This window comes from Camellia sinensis, chromosome 4 (assembly GCF_055761805.1).
Source record: "Camellia sinensis isolate YWXY chromosome 4, ASM5576180v1, whole genome shotgun sequence".
NCBI lineage: Eukaryota > Viridiplantae > Streptophyta > Magnoliopsida > Ericales > Theaceae > Camellia > Camellia sinensis.
The window spans coordinates 191,271,188-191,289,004 of NC_138964.1; the positions used below are offsets into that span (position 1 = coordinate 191,271,188).

A 17,817-nucleotide genomic window follows, 5' to 3' on the forward strand; every position below is an offset into this window, starting at 1 on the left:
GAAGTTGCAGTGGTTGAATCTCTCGTTGGCGGAATCAGAATGGTTGTTTTCTGTTAAAGACAAGAGAAGTGTAGAGAGAGAAAGAGGTCGTTTGGTACGAGAAGAGAGAGAATGAGAGAACTTAGACTACAAAAAAAATTATCGTGGACCTCTCCTATTACTAAAAATTAGAGAGGGATGTTAAACTAATTTTCCGTATAATTTATAATATATAATATATGTAATATAATTTATAAATTATAATTTTTATCATAAATAATATAATTTTTATTTGTTATTTCTTTTTATTTTTTTAACAAAAATTATTTTTTCAACAAAAATTATTTTTTCTTAACTTTTTAAGATATAAATCAAATCAAACCAAACCAAATCTTAAAATAAATAAAAGAAATCATATAATAAATAAAAGAAATCTGATTAAATCATGTATATAAAAAAAATAAAAAATAAAAACCAAAAAAATGTATAAAATAAAATATCTATTTTTTATTTATTATTTATTTTAACATAATTTATTATTCCTTATTTATTATAATTTTTATTTATAATATATATATATATATATATGTGTGTCAATTAAAAATAAATAAATATATATATATATATATATAAATTATTAAAAATATTATCAATAAAAATAATACATAAGATAAAAAATAATATTTAACTCATCTTTATATAACAAATATATTTTTAAAATAATTATTTAATATATCTCCTTACCCGTATCCATATTTGGATCTATATGCACGTATCATCAATTTTTAGTCTCCGATCCCCAGATACGCACCTGCATCCGATACCTACACCCGAGTCCGCATACCGTAGCTGATACTGCACTGCAATGGTAGCTGATACTGCACTGCAATGATTGTTATGTATGGTAACACAGATATTTGGAAGCTGCAGTAACTCTTTCCCTGATTTTGCACGAAAATATGTAATTTCATGGACTTCCACTGCTTCTTGTTACATCAAATGTGCACTGCCCATGAAGGCTCTCTGTGCGTTTCACGAGATGGAACTAAATGGAGTGAGACCTAATTCAGTTACTCTGTAGTCTGTTTCTTCCATTCTTCCTGCTTGCTCATAATTGAGAGTTTTGGTAGAGAAATTCATGGCTCTGTTGTTTGAAAGGAAACAATGTATTTGTGAATAGTACACTTGTAAACATGTATGTACGCAAGTTGTTTGAACTTCAGGCAAATCGCAGTTAGTATGTGGAAGCTTGTCTCAGTGAGACATTGTTTCCTAGAACTCGACTCTTTGTCTGTTCAACCGGATGAGAGCTTAAGGGGTCAAATTGAATCCAAAAACAGGCTTGAAATTCAAAACATTATTGTAAGCAGCCATGATAATATACAAGCACAACGACCACCTCAAAATGTTTCTCCAAAGGGGGTTACAATAAAGTTCACAAAGACTTCCCCTTCTCACAAAATCCGGGCCAAGACTAGTAATACATCAATGTTAAAATCACTATGACTCGAGTTGAGCATACCAGACACCTTGGATCTTCACATCCTTTGGAACTTTCGCCCCCAAATCAGTGTCAGATGGCTGAATGCTCTCAAACACTCCGATCACCTCCCCGGTTTCGGGCTTGCTATTGGTAACACTTAATGTGATTTTCCCAGTTGACGATGCAGTGTTCTTTATGTTCTCCTTCACAAGCTCCTCTTCATCTCCTCTCCCACCAGCTGGCAGTGCAACCGCGTTGTCATAACCAGTCGAACCACCTCTTCCCTTTGGGTCCAAGAAAGACGAGCCACGGTATGATGGTACAAGAAACTGCCCACTAAAGCTCTCTGGTTTGCCCGACGCCACCAGCTGTTTGATGGTGAAGAGGAAAGGCACACGCTCGCCACCTGGGAGCTGAACCGTGACAGCGGCGTAGTCAATTCCATCTTTCTCCTCGAACTTGACCGTGCCATCAGGAGATACTTCAAAGGGTCCCTCGATCTCATCCAGGGTGTAGGTTAAGCGGGTCATGAGCTTGGTGTTTTGGAACTCTGACGGGGCGTTCTTGCTCACACTCTCGGCCTTGACAGTGAACGATGTGGGTTCCAAGCAGAATTTCTTCATGTTGTATTTGCCAGGCTTGAAGGTGAATTTGTCAACACCTCCATCGATGGTTGGGCACTGGTTAGCCGTCCCTGTTCCTTTTACTTCTAGGTATGTCTTGCTCTGAATTTCATCGAATGTTAGCCTTTTTGGGGCTCCCTCAGCACTTGCACCCTAGATTGTGCCAAAAATGCAGATGTTAGTGTCTTATTCCCAAATAGGAAAATTAAGAGAAAACAACTATGTAGGGAATATTAAGAACAGTGAAAGAATAAGACTACATTAATAACCAAATTAACCTTAATCAACATAGTAGTGCCAAATTTCTCAATGTAGACTCGTAAATTTGAAGTTCAAAGAGCTAATGTCTCATGCTATAATTGAGCATTAAGTGGATTCCATAGCTGTTTGGATTGGTTATCAAATAAAATTGTGGCATGACGGTTCTGCTCAGCCAGTAGGTTGTTATTAAGTAATTCAAATCCCAAGAATTGCTCTACAAATACACGTATTTAAACCATAGAATAAGACACGGGATGTTCTGTCTCCAAATCTCTTTGTCTTCATGTTTCAATGTATTTTTAATCATTAGATTATGTCTCGAGATTTTCATGCATCGAGATTGTCACACAATCCAATTATTGAGAATACATTGATACATGTAAACAAAGAAAGTTAGAAATAGAAAATTCATATTCACAAAAAAAATATCACGAATATAAATGTTCATGGCATGGGACCCATGAGAGATATTGTCATTCTCTAATATCCTTATTATTTTTACAAGAATTGCTCTCTATCGTGCTAACATGTACATTCGTTGTTCTTACCTTTGCAAAACAATGATGACTTAATTGGTGTTCTGATAAGCCATATTATGAAGATTTTAGCTATAACTTAAACAATAAAGTTTACAAACACTAGATTAGAAGCACATTGGCCAATTAAGCTAAATTTTCAACAAAACAACATGAATTAAGGTGGGAGGTGGGACAATGTCATACCGAGACGAGGAGGGCAGAAGTGGCAAGAGCAAAGCCAGCAACCTTGGCAGCAACGGCACACTTTTGAGCCAAGTCCTTGGCATCAGTTACTGAGCAAGTCAGTCTTGCACTGCCGGTCTGCTCAACACCGAACACCTTGCAAACGCTCTGAGAAGACCTCAGCAGCTGCACGTTAGTGCTCCGCCCTTGAACGCCGACCTTGGTCGGCTGCATCATTGTTGCCGCTGCTTGTAATGAGGCTGCCATTCTTTCCCCTCTCACTTTCTCAGTATACAACCACCCCTCACCAGCACTATGGTATAGGAGCAAGAAATGGATTGTGGGACAGATTGTTTTTTGGTGGCATCGATGTGAGTAAGATAAGGGGATAGGATAAGATCTTCTTTCATTGGTTGCTTGGAGCTGCTGCTGCCACTGGTTTCATATTCTGCCACGTGGCAATCATGGAGTTTGTGATAAAGATATTCATTCTGACTCTGAAAATGGATTGGTGGGGAACCTAGTTCCAATCTAACATGTGCCTGAAAATTTTGGGCTCGGACCAATGAGAGTATTCAGTATTGTTTTGTCTTCTTTCATTTTGTTTTGTGTCTTAAATTATATTAAAAATGATCTGTTAATTAAAGTAGGATAATGAGAATCCGACAAACTTATAACCCTTTTTTCACATAAATTTAGTGTTGCTAACGCTAGAATTCAATTTGATGGCCATCCTGTAAAGATTTAACTTGTAACTTCTTTTTTTCCCGAGTTCTAAATATGTGCACGGTTTTGATGCACTGGCAATTCATGTGGATGTGGTCATGTATTCAAGCTTGGTTAGTTGCGTTAAGATCCTCTAGAGTGTAAATCCTACAGTGATCTCCTAGAATGATTCATCCAAGGGCTGGTGAGCAATTTCAAAAAAAAAAAAAAAAAAAAATCAGATTTCAAAACCTGTGAAGCATTACACAGAGAGAGAGAGCGAGAGGAGAGAGAGAGAGAGAGAGAGAGAGGAGAGAAGAGGACAAACAGAAATTTCCCAATAAAAGGACTGAGAGAGAGAGACTTTGTCAAGGTCAGAGAGAGAGAGAGATTGATTACCAAAAGAAACCCAAATAGCTTGAATGAAGTGAAGAGTCTCTTGAAGCATAAATTCTTTATTATTGGTAGAAAATTTTTATTTCCCTTTTTATTTTCAATTAATTACCTCACCAAATAAAGAGGTAAGATAACCTGTTCTGAGAAATTTTGGAAGAGTACAAAGTTGTTATTTTCTTCAATCGGCTGCAGCAAGGCAGCAGGACGGCGGCGGCGGCAGGGCGTCTCTGTTTTGTTTTGTATATCTGTTGGCACTTCCAATCAACATTTTTTTTCCCAGAATATTTACAAATTTAATAGAAATGTTTTTGAAAATAGAGATATGCAAGGAAAGGTTATGATTGAAGGTGAATTTTGGAGGGAGAAAAATGAGCAAAATCAGTGAAGAAACCCCGAGACAAAATTTCAAGCATTGAAACCCTTTGGACTTTCAAGTGCGGAGAGAGAGAGAGAGAGAGAGAGGAGGAGTGGTTGGCAGCGATGGTCCAAGAGGAGGAGCGGCTGGCGGTGATGGTGACGACTCTCTCATTCTCTTAGCCTTGAGATCGTCCTCCTCTTCTCTCATTCTCTTAGCCCTTCTTTCTCTCTGTAATGCTTCACAGGAACAATTCGATGTTTTGAAATTTGATTTTTTTTTCTTTTTTATTTTTTTTTTAAAAAAAATTGCTCACCAAAACGACGTTGTTTTGGTGAGGCTTAATATCAGCCCTTGGATGAATCATTCTAAGAGATCACTGTAGGATTTACACTCTAAAGGATCTTAACACTGGTTAGTTGAGATAGAGCATCTGCATTACCATTGGACAGTGTCAACCTGTCATGCGTAAGACACGAGATGAATGCCACATCTAATGACAATTTGACTAGGAAAACAATCCTAGTCTAATTTTGACAAGGTATGTATGTATGTATGTTGTTGTTTTTTTAAAAAATATATATTTTCCAAACATTTTTTTTTCAATAGTTTAATCAAATATATGTTTTTCATTCCCTTCCTCCCCCCGCGCATAATTCTTGGGGCATGTGTATGCTTCACAAACTATCAATCAATGCAATTATCACCACCGGGTGGAAAGACACTAACCTTCCATACATGTGAGCAAGTGTAGACACTCTATTTTGGCCGCCCTTAAGACTTGAACGCCTCACGCTGAACACTCGATGATGAAATGTTACGCTATGTAATCGTTCAATTTCTTTAACAAAAGGTTTCGATTTCGGGCTTTAAAACCTAAACCTTGCACCCCTTTTGAACCAAAATCTTATTTTTTCTAGCCTAACCACTCAGAGAAGGGTTGGCCAACAAGTGGCCGGCATGCCATTTTCAGGTGATCGACCGTTCCCCTTCATAGCTGGTCAGCTATGTTGCAACAACCAGCTATCCTCATGTGCATGTCTTGTACCAGTTGTCTCTTTACAGATATTTCCGACGTGAGATGGTGTTTTTTTTATAAATACAAGCCCCCCTCCATGGTTTGGGGTTAGAAAATTTTGGCCAAAAGCTATAACTTGTCCAACGCACTTCCCTCTTCTCTTGCAATTTACATACACCATGCATACACCTTACAAGCTGGAACTTGAGACCTTTTGCTGAGATTTGTGAAGATAATTTCAGCCTTTTGAGAGTGTTCAACTAGTGGTTTGTAAACTAGAAGCTCTTCATCTCTTTAAATAGGTAATCCTTGAGCTTTTGTTCCATCTTTTCTCTTTCTTTTCTTTGCTTTTTCATACTGTTTTCAGAGTGTTTTGAGGCCTGAAATATGTGACTTTAAGTCACAAAAAGAGGAGGGGTTAGCCACCATTCCTTAGGCATACTGGTTGGTTAAAACCCCTTGGCTTTATCCAATTTTTACTCACTTTTTCCACCTCAAAAACTTAATTTTCAACATTGTTTTTGTGCTGTTTCAGAGCTTTTTAATGTGTTAAATTATGCTTTGAATACTATAGATGTGTTGTTGTAAGTCCTTATAGATTGGTGTATAGGCTATAGCTTCTAATCTATTTGAGTTGATAATATTTTCTTTCACTTTTTTATGAGAAATGCTATATATCCCAAACATTCTACCGAATATTTTAACAAACCTTTCACATGGGGTGGGACTCATACAAATTAGGGCTGTGCAGCGGATCCGCCAGAACCGTTCGATCCAACTCGACCTGACCCTAAATGAATGGATGCATGGTGTGTGGCGGACGGGTGCGGGCCCAATATTTTAAGTTTCTCAGGCTCGGATTGGGTGGTGGGTGATTCGCCATTTTACCCCGCAGACCTGATCCGCCCGTGACTTTTTTTCCTTCTTTTTTCCCGCAATTTTATTACACACCTCAGGCGGCCCTTTTTCTTTAGAGTTGGCCCTAATTTCTTCACAGACCCAACACAATGAGACTCTCTCTCTCTCTCTACCCTACCTTACCCTACCTATTGTCCGACGGTAACCTCTGGCCGACAATCTACACTGAACAACCGACAATTTACACTTCTGAACGGCGATCGATTTGCTTGCACTAAACGGCGATCAATTTACTACACTGAGGTATCTCTCTCTCTCTCTCTAGATAGAAGATTTAAAGATACATCTCTCTGTATATAATATATATTGAGTAATCGTATGAAAATCTTCGTATATCTTTGTATATCTTCGTATACAGATACCTCTCTTTGTATATAACTTATAGATACCTTTCTTTGTTTTTTTTTTCCCTCTTTGATTGAGGGTTTGATGTATATATTGACTTTTTTTTTTTTCTGAGTATTTGACTATGTTAGTCCATGGTTAAGGTTGGCTTCCTGGGTTTAGAAACTAATAATTGGTTAATTGAATTTTATAATTGGTTAATTGAAAATGAACATGAGCATCACTGATATAAAATACTTGACTGTGTTAAATTTCTGAGTATTTGACTGTGTTAAATTTATGACCTACACTCCATGGTTAATTAAGGTTGCCTTCGTGGGTTTAGAAACTTATAGTTGGTTAATTGAATTTTGTAATTGGTTAATTGAAAAATGAACATGAACATCACTGATATAAAATAATTGAATTTTATAATTGGTAATTTGAAACTAATATAAAATAATTGAATTTTATAATTGGTTAATTGAAAATGAACATCACTGATAATTGGTTAATTGGTTAATTGAATTTTCCAAACTTTGATTATTATGGTTGGTTTGGTTATCAGGTTTGGTTATTATGGCTAGCAACTATTATTGTTTTTGTTAGGAGTCTTGTGATGAGTTTTATTGAGACATATAATTCTGTTTGAGTTTTATTGAGACACATTGGTTAATAAATACATAGTTTATTTTCTTTCAAGCTTTTTTTTTTTTGTTAAACTGTTGTTAGACCATGGATTTGAAAAGCATATTTTGAATGAATTTTTATTGGTTTTGGCAGTTTATTTGATAATCTTGTGGTCATGGATCCTTCAAGTGATGAAACATTTTTTATGAGTCCTAATGTTGAGCTCGAATCATCTTCTATTGACCCCTCCACCCAACCTAATGCTCCTCCTCCTAGACCACCCCTAGCCAAAACTAGTAGTAGTAGTGGGAGAACAACATCAAAGACTTGGAATCATTTTGAAAAGATTAAGGGCATTGATGGGAAAGATAGAGCTATGTGCAAGTGTTGTAAGAAAGAATATATGGCAAGCTCTAAGAGTTATGGAACAAGTAATTTGTTAAGTCATTTGAAAAATTGTACAAAGTATCCATATAGGGATACTCGCGGGCAATAATCATTGGGATTTAAACCTAGAGAAGTTAGTGGGGAGGGTGTTGTTGATGTTGTGGCTACGCCATTTTCTGTAGAAGTTGCTAAAAGGTATCTTGCGGAGATGATAGTAATTGATGAATTGCCCTTTAGATTTGTGGACGGGATTGGTTTTAAGAGGTTTTGTAATGTCATGCAACCTAAGTTCAAGATTCCATCTCGATATACCGTTGCTAGGGACATTCTAGACATATACACTAATGAAAGGGAGAGGTTGGAGAAAATTGTAAAGGGGCGTAGAATTTGTTTTACCACGGACACATGGACTTCCATACAAAATTTGTGTTATATGTGTCTAATTGCACATTTCATTGATGATGATTGGAAGTTACAAAAGATGATCATAAATTTTTGTCAAGTTGAAGACCACAAAGGATAAACTCTTGGTAAAAAAAATTGAGGTACTCTTAAAAGAGTGGGACATTGATGGCCTTTTTACCTTAACTGTTGATAATGCGAGTTCCAATAATCTAACCATTAGATTCTTGAAACGAACCATAAAACTGTGGAAGAGAACTGTCTTGGGCCATGAATTTTTGCACATGCGTTGTTGTGCGCATATTCTAAATTTCATTATTAGTGATGGATTGAAGGATCTTGAGTCTTTTATAGAATGTGAGGCATGCTGTGAAACCCCGTATTTTTATATAATAAAAATAGTATATATATATATATATATATTTAATTTTCTTAAATAATTATTCACAATATTTTGAATTTAAAAGTCTATACATTTTTATATTGAAAATTTATTCAAAATAAAATAAAATAAAATATTTTGACTTTATATTATTACTCAATATTAATTTTTGAACCTTATTTTTATTATATTTTTCTCTATATTTTTTTGTAATCAAATTACACTGAAACGTAATATTTTTTGTACTAAAATAAAAAAAAATAAAAAAAACATGGGATTGCTCCCCATGTTTTCTTACCTTCCACATGCACCCCTCTCTCGGTTATCATTACCAAAACAAAACGTGGTGGACATGCTGATGCCATACCACAAGGTGTTCAATTTCATCTTCTTTTATTTAAATTTCTTTTCATTTTCTTTTATCTTCTTTTACTCTTCCTCATTTTCCCATAAATTGAGCCTAACTTCTCCCTCACATCTCTTCATCTTTGCTTCTCTTCCAGTTTTATATCTCTCTCTCTCTGTCCGTTTCATCTTTCCTTCTCTCTCTCTTTCTCTCCACCTCTCATTCTCAAAACTCTCTTTCTTCTTCTTTATCTTTTTTCTTCCTTCTCCTCCGACCTCCATAGCCACGGCCTTAACCCATACTATCACCACCAGAACCACCAACCTGCGAACTTCTCCACCACCGTCACACCTTCAAACCGCCACCACCACCATCACCTAATTCCATTATTGTCTAGAACCACCATTCACAAAGTTTTGTAGGTGAAGAAAGAGAAGAAGAATGGAGATGGAGGAGAAAGAAACAAAGTTAGAGAAGTTTATTTTGAATTTCGAAAGTTGGTTTTTGGCTTACTTTCGGCATGCCAAAACCATCCATTCCAGGAAGAAGTGAGAAAACTAGGTCATGTAGAATGAAGTACGAAGTAAGTTGAAGGGATTGACGAAAGAATGAAGTAAAACCATTAAGAATTAAAAAAGTTATGGAGTCCGATAGATAGTTCGAAGAAAAATTGGAGACAGGAGGAAAAATCTTATTTTTGGTCAAATTTTAGAGATCCGATGGCATGCAAAAAAGAGACGGAACGAGGCGTGTGAGGAGTGAAACAAAAACTAGGCCGTGAGATAAATCCAATGACGTAAAAATAAGACAAAACGGAGTTATGACAAAAAAGATATAAGAACTTGAAGTAGTGAATTTGAAACTAAATTTCTGGTCTTTCTATTCGTGCGTGCTACGGCTGGTTGGAGAAGATGAACTGAATTTTATCCAGCATTTCTCAGCCCATGGTGTTACGGTGCATCCTAGTACATTTAGGTTAATCGAGTGGTCCTATGACTTTGGAGATGACCGCCCTCAGGTTTTTCGACGTGTAGAATCCATTTTTGGGGTTAGATCTTGAAAATTCTGAGTCTAAGATGATGATCGACAACTAAAAGTTCTAAGAGAATCCAATGGAAGATTAACGGTGAGATCGCGTCCGATTAATGTGAAATTTTAGCAAGACGATCATGGAGCCAGGACAGTATCAGAATCATAAATCAAATTCAGACGATAAATCGTTAGCAACCTAACATAGTAAGAAAACTCTCTTAACCCTCTCATTCTTTTTAATTGTTAATTTTTCGTATTTGTGTTCATATATTATAAATAGCTAAAAATTTAGATAAAAATATTGTTTATAGTTGTATGTAAATTTGTGATTTGTATGTTAAATATTTGAAGGTTATTTTTATTAGTAGTCTTAAAATCATGGTATAATTTTGGAATTAAAATTGCACGTGTAGTTTGTACCATTAAAAAGATGATTGAATATTTTATTTGGTTTAATTACATGACTCTTAAATCTGCTAGAAACTTGTACAAAGTTTTAGACAATTTTATGCTCAAAATTTTGAGATGATTTCTTCTACAAAATTGTTAAGAATGATGTCTAGTTCATCTAGGAATTTTCACAACAATTATTGAGTTTTGTACAAATTTACACAAATTTTTAATTAAATCTGAAACTGTAAGACGGATTTTACTATATGTTTGAAAATTTATTAAAAATTCTATATTAATCAATTCTGGTATTTTTTTTAAAATAAAAAATGAAATTTGGGAAATCTAGTTTCATAATAAATTTTTAGATTATGGAATTGATTTATAAATTTAAGTGTGGAATTATTTTAAGAAAATGTAACAAATTTGTGTTATGAAATTTCACTGAATTAGTTATAACTTATTTTTGGAAAATTATTTCTGAAAAATGAGCATAACATGTTTGTTGAATATCTCATATAGTTACATGAATTTTAGAGTTATATAAATAATTTATTTATAATTTTAATTATAAAAATTATGTTCTGAAAATTCTAGGCAGAATGATAAAGAATCAAGATTTCTACTTCAACTATTTATTAGGACTAAAAATCAATATTGTGCTAGTCTATTTAATTGAATCTTGTAAATTAGTAGTCCATGCATATGTGTTGTAATTTATTTTAGTATTTAAAATTATTATATCACACCATGACTTGATTAAACTATTCACAATAATTTATACATATTGATGGATTGTTGTAGAATGTATGTGTTGATATTTTCTGTTCAAAATTATATTGAAATGGTATAATATCGATTCTGGTCTAATTTGTAATTATTCGTGATTAGTATGAAAATTAACTAAAATGATCAACGAAATGTACGAAATTAACGGTTGATGGTTAATACCAGTTGCTTAGGGTGAGTCCTGATTTTAAAAAGTGTATGAAATTAAGGGCTGATGGTTAATACCGGTTGTTCAGGATGAGCCCTAGTTTTGAGAATTCTCACGTAAATTGTGTCGCGAAACCCTAAGATGGCACATGACTTATTTAAACCCTTTTCGGTATTCGGTTTTGGAATAATGATAGATGTGCAGGTGGCACATAGGGAGGTTACGTACCCCTGGCAGACCGTTTCCTTGAGACAGACCACGAATGCCACTACTTGGGTATATAACTCCGGACGTGGGCATCCTTGGTAGTTACGGTTGGTAACACTTGAATATTTGACCAATGGGGGTTTTCAAATTAACCGTTGCCATGCTTAGTGGTTGGTAAGTTAAATCTCTTTGGTGAGATTTCGAGTGTCACCTAAGTTATTAAAATTATTGAAATTATTTTAATGATTGTAACTTATGTTTACAATTATATTATTATCTCATGTTTATAATCTCATTATTTTTCTCTTAAAAAAAGAATGGTAAGTTGGTTATGTTTTCTTACTGTTTTGCAAAACTCATGACATATTTTTGTTGCCCTGGCGTTTTATGCCAGGTTTTGGCGAGGAAATAATTGAAACTGAAATGGAGTTGACGCTAACATAGAGGCTTGGCTGACTTGAAACCCCGATTAGAGCCGAATAAATTATATTATTTTATATAATAGCTACTAAGGACTTTATAATTTCATTTGATGTTGTATTTGAATAATTTTAAGTTTTTATCTATTGTTGTTTGAACCTTTGGTTATGTACGAGAGTTGGAATGTCCAATTCAGGTGTCAACTTTTTGATTTATTAAGTCATTTTATTTATTTAACTTCCCTTGATGTTCCAAAAAAATTTGGGGTGTCACACATGTAGTGAGGTATGTGAGGTCTTCTCCAAACCGCCTGGACACTTTTAAAAAGTATGTGGAAAGTTTGAAAATTGAGAGTAATAGTCTCTTGTGCCTAGATGTGCCAACACGGTGGAATTCCACATATCTTATGTTGGAGGCTGCAGAAAAATTTGAGAGTGCTTTTCAAAGAATGGGTGAGGAGGACTACAATTACAAACATTACTTTTTGAATAATGAAGAAGGTGAGAGGAGAGAGATGCCTACAGCCGAGGATTGGGATAATTGTAGGGTATTTTTGAAATTTCTTAGAATGTTCTACAATGCCACAAAGAGATTTTCTGGATCTTTATTTGTTATTTCAAACATATTCTACACTGAAATTTTTGTCATTGAAAATATGATTAGACAATTAATCAAAGACAATGATCCTATTTTGTCTTCAATGGCAAAGAAAATGAAAGAGAAGTTTGACAAGTATTGGGGAAATGGGGATAAAATCAATCTACTTTTGTATGTTGCGGTTGTGCTTGATCCTCGAAGAAAAATGACATACTTGCAATTTTGTTTTTTAACAATTTTTGGTGGAGATATGGTGACAATGAAAGAAATGTTAGACAAGATGAAAAATTATTTGAGTTAATTGTATGATCGTTATGCCACACTTGAGCCAACAAATGTGCATGCCTCCAATGTAAATGAAAAAGTAGATATGGTGATAGATGAAAATGACCCACACTCTATTGTAAACTCTCAATTAAACTAATTTTTGGAGGGGCAATTTTCTAGTTGTGGAAGTATGTCGGAATTGGACAAGTACTTGGGTGATATTGCGAAAGGTGGGAATAATGCTCAATTTGATATCTTGGAGTGGTGGAAGGTTAATGCAACAAAGTATAGAGTATTATCACTTATAGCACGAGATGTGTTGGCAATGCCTATTTCCACTATTGCTTCTGAATCGGCTTTTAGTACACGAGGTCATATACTTAATCCATTTCGTAGTTCACTTGCTTCCAAGATGGTGGAGGTTCTTGTTTGTACACAAAATTGGCTTCGAAATAACATTCCAACATGCCTTCGACAAGCAATAGAGGATGTTGAACAATTTGAACAACAATATGATTCGGGTAATATATACAATGGTATATTTATATTTTTATTCATTTCATTTATTTTGTATTATTCAAAATTCATTATCTTCACTTTACATATTTTTGTTATGTTATGTTTTTTGTGTAGTTGTTTCGGAGTTAAATTTATGTTCAAGCCCAAGTCCGGAGAGTAATTTTATTGAAGTTTAATATCATTGGTAAAATATTTCCCCTTGGTTAAATGTTGTTAACAGATGTTTACTTGTTTTAAGTTTAAAACTTTTTAGTGCTTTCTTTATTAAATAATTTCATTTTTTTGTTGTGCAAGTTTACATGGCTCATGACTTAGTGAAAAGAAATGAATAGTTTTTTTGTTTCTTTTTGGATGACTGTAACTTATTTTTTTTGGATGCACAATATTTGTTGGATGACTGTAATTTATTTATTTTGGATACACAATGTTTGTTGGATGACTGTAACTTTTTTTATTTTTGGAACTCTTGGATGACTGTCACTTGGATGCACAATGTTTTCCTTATATTTTATGTGTAAGACGATTTATGCACATTGGATGCACAATGTTTTGGGTGATATTGAATTATGCCCATTGGAACCAATATTGAATTATGCCCATTACAATCCAAGTTGCACTGGCAGGTTTCAGAGATGTTTTCCAAGTTTCATAGATGTTTTCCATGTTTTCCAAGTTTTTCGAGTTGCGCTGGCAGGTTTCATAGATGTTGAATTATGCACAATGTTTTGCAAATTTCATAAATGTGAATGAATAAATATTTTGAATTATGCCCATTGTAATGAATTTTGCATTGCCCAGGTTGCACTGTCCAAGTTGTTTCATAGATGTGAATGAATAAATATTGCATTGTCTAGGGTTTTTTTTTTTTATATGTTGAAAATTTGTAAAATTTCAAACCGCCAATCTGCCAAGTTGGCGGACGGATGGCGAATTGGAGGTTTCATGACCGCAATCGATTCGCACCCACCCCTAATACAAATTCACATGTGTGTGGGTCCCACACCTATGTGAGAGATATTTGGTAGAATATTTGAGGTTCCTAGCATAACTCTTTTTTTTATAGCTTTCATACATACTCATGTCATTGTAATCACCCACTTTCCATTAGCAATCTGCAATTTCCCTCTTTTCTTTGTTTCTTTGATTAAAGAGTTGGATCAAACAAAAGATTGTTGCTCAAGGCATAAGAAAGAGACCCCTCATGTTAAATGGCTTAATCTCTTCGGAGGTTCATTACCAGGGCATTACATCTCTCTTATGCTAAGCAAAATCTCTTGTTTGATACCACTCTTTATCGCCGATGCATTTACTTCTAAGGGACTAATTTTTCAATTAGACCTTTGAAAATCACAAAGGAAAGGTTCATTGTAACTTATTATCGAGTTTGGATTAAGAGTCAGTATCGCTCATTTTGGGTTTGACCGGTCATTATCGCTCTTTTCGAGTTTGACTAGCCATTATCGCTCATTTTGGATTTGACTCCGAATTCATTATTGCTTGTAAATGAGTTTGATTCTTCCTTTGTAATTTCCCCTATAGAAAAGGGCTTGAAAAGCTCATTTCTTGGGTTAAGTCAATGCTTTCTATTCTTTATTACTTTCAATTTAGTGGACGTAATCATTACCTTTGGACAAAATTGAAGAAAAGATAAGAAATGGAAAAATAATGTAAAATGGCTAATAAAATTAGAGTAAAAAGAGGTAATAAAATTGAGTTAGGTTCAATCGGATGTTATATTGAACCTATTGCGTCTTGAATCATTGCATACTTTTTAGTGATGTTTAATGAGTCATGAAGCAATGTCTACCCCTTCTCTTGAGGTAACTCCATGATAGGGAGGGGGTATTGTCTATCGTTTGTTTAATTTATTGAGCTCTTGTCCTATCGGTTCTAAGATCATCCCGCAACAAATTTGCGACAATTGATGATTTGTGAATCGAATCTACTTCTCCCTTGATCATCTTCATAATAGGGAAGGGTAGAAAAGATAAATATCTCTTGGAAATAGGGGTGTTCATGAAAAATCGGAATCCGACCCACCCGCCCGAACCGAACCGAAGTAAAACGGACGGTTTCGAATATGCAACCGGTCGGCCGCGGTTTCATTTGGTTGAATTTCGCGGTTTCACGGTCGGCAACGGTTTTATGTAAATTATTTCGGTCGAAACCGACCCAACCAAATTACCCAACACAAGCATGCAGCTGTTACATTTTTTTATATTTGTATAATTGTTTTATTATTGGGAGAAGTGCAAGGCTTCTTGTGGAAGCTTTCTATGATGATGATGATGCATTTCAATTTTCAACTTTCAAAGCAAAAGAGTTGTCCAACAGTGGCAGACCTATCGTATCATCTCCTCTCCTCTCCTCTCCTCTTCCCCATATGTCTCTCTTGCCCATATTTCTCTCTCACTCTCTCTCTCTCTATAACGTAAACCAATCTCTTCCTTCATTATATATCTTTTTACATCTTTGATCACACATTCTCAACTTCCATCTCTTTCCAATCTCTCTCTCTCTTTGATACTTTGTGAGTGTTTTATCTATCCTTCAAATCAGAGATGCTGGTGGTGGTGTTCTCTTACTAACCAAAACCTTAGGTATGAGTTTATTTGTTTAAACTGTTTTTGATTAATTGCAACCCTTGATCTATATTGTGTTTATAGTTAATTGTTTCTTGAATAACTGAAATCCTACATGGATTTCGTATTTTTAAATTTTGTTTTAACAAAAACACTAGATTTAATGTATATATATTGTACGGGGAGGAAATAATTCTCCTCGTATAATCCTGTTGACCAAGTCCACGCTTCTCCGTACGACGTCGCTTTCTCACCTGAAAACACAAACGTGAGCTAGCCGGCAGGTGTGTGCCGGAAACCTCTCCGATGCCTAAGTCAGAAAACTTGACAAATAGACAAAGCTCTAAGTTCTCAGAAAATTGTGTTCAATTACCTCCTCCAAGGTGATGCTTGTGAGCTTTTATAGGTTTCGAGTGGCATAATCCTAGTAGGACTTTTATTTCTCCATGCAGAGTCCTCCTAGGATTCATACTCCTAAAGGATAATGCTTATCCTTTTACACCCCCCCCACTGCTTAAACCAAGTGGGATGGTTTTCTCCATGGCCGAACTACCATTTGACCGAAGTAAAACTGGCTATGCTGAGCCACAAAGTAAGCCGAACTATCCTTAGTTCAGCCCTTCCCTTTACTCTTCCTTATATCGGTTTCTCATCTGTTCAACCCATGGTGTGTTTTGACCGAACCAACGACTCTCGACCGATATAACTCCCTGACCGGTACACCTCTAAGGCCGACATAACTTCAAGGCCGGTCTAACTCCAAGTTGCTCCTGGACCCGAAGTACATTTACAATCCTTTAACCGGAGAAACTTTATAATTCCTGAGCCGAAGTAATTTTACCTCCCTGGGCCGGAGTAACTTTGTTTCTCCTAGGCCGGAGTAACCTTGCTCTCCTGGGCCAGAGTAACCATTACGGCCTTTTTACTTAGTCCTTCGCACTTTGGGCCTCAAAGCCCAACTCGCAGCTCGGCCCAATTTTTCCCAAAAATTACCCTCTCAATTGCCCCTTAATTCCATCTACGCAACATGATTGGGATTACCAGTCTACTGGCCGAGCTAGAGTTTATTAAGCCTTTCCAGCCGAGCTAAAAACCCTTTAGCCTCTCCAGCCGAGCGAAAAACCCTTGGGATCTCCAACCGAGCTAATTTTACTTCGGTCTTCACTTTGTCCGGTCAAAACGTCTCTTCAATCACGACTGTAACGCTTCCCTTTCCGTATACACGTGGCACGCCCCCATTCGTAGAAGGCAGCTGTCAACGCCGTCTTCGTGTTTCGTAATTTTTGAACAGTTCCCGCTTCTTCCCTTTTCTTTTCCCTCTCTCTCATTTCACAAAACACTTTTTTCATACTTGAACCATTCACCTTTGGATTAACCACTCTATCATTTCCTTTCTTCTCTCTCTACCTTGTGTTCTTGCTGCTCTCTCGTTGCTTCTGAAGACTGATCTTGCTGCCATCATCACATCTTCAGTTCCCTCTTCTTCAATCTTGGTAAGTAAACTCATTTTCCTTCCTTCGTTTTGCTTTTGTATTTGTTCTATGTATTTGGTTTAATGTGTTTTTGCAAAACATGTTCTTCGCTTTCTGTTTTGCTTCTGAACTCTCAGTAGAACTTATGTATGTGTATGAACTATTCTGTAGAAAATTAGTTTCTGATCCAAAATCTTGCCCCAACCGAACTAGGATACTGTTTTTGTGCTACAGCGGTAGATCATCTTAGACAATTAACCAAACTAGAACTTGTAAGATGACAGTAGCTTTGAAAAATAAATTTCCGATTCAATTTAGCCGAAATAAGATCACCGAACGAAGTATGAACTCAATAAACCAGGAACCTCAGTCATTAACCGAGCTAAGCCTTTGGGGCTAAGCCAGCTTTCTCGGTTTCTATATCAGACTTCGAAAGTTGCCCCTAGAGGCTCAACCGAAGAAACAAAACACATAGGTCAACCGA

The 17,817-nt window shown here is 35.7% G+C and overlaps 1 protein-coding gene across 1 annotated transcript; it reads right to left on the bottom strand.

Moving 5' to 3' along the window:
• Nucleotides 1–1,303: 1,303 nt before the first annotated feature.
• On the bottom strand, nt 1,304–3,389 carry LOC114262358 (oxygen-evolving enhancer protein 1, chloroplastic). The gene is made up of 2 exons (XM_028202723.2): nt 3,069–3,389; nt 1,304–2,238 (listed from the first exon to the last, which is right to left on the bottom strand). Exons 1-2 carry the CDS (start codon nt 3,312–3,314, stop codon nt 1,480–1,482), a joined length of 1,005 nt encoding a protein of 334 aa, XP_028058524.1. The 5' UTR covers nt 3,315–3,389; the 3' UTR covers nt 1,304–1,479.
• Nucleotides 3,390–17,817: the final 14,428 nt, after the last annotated feature.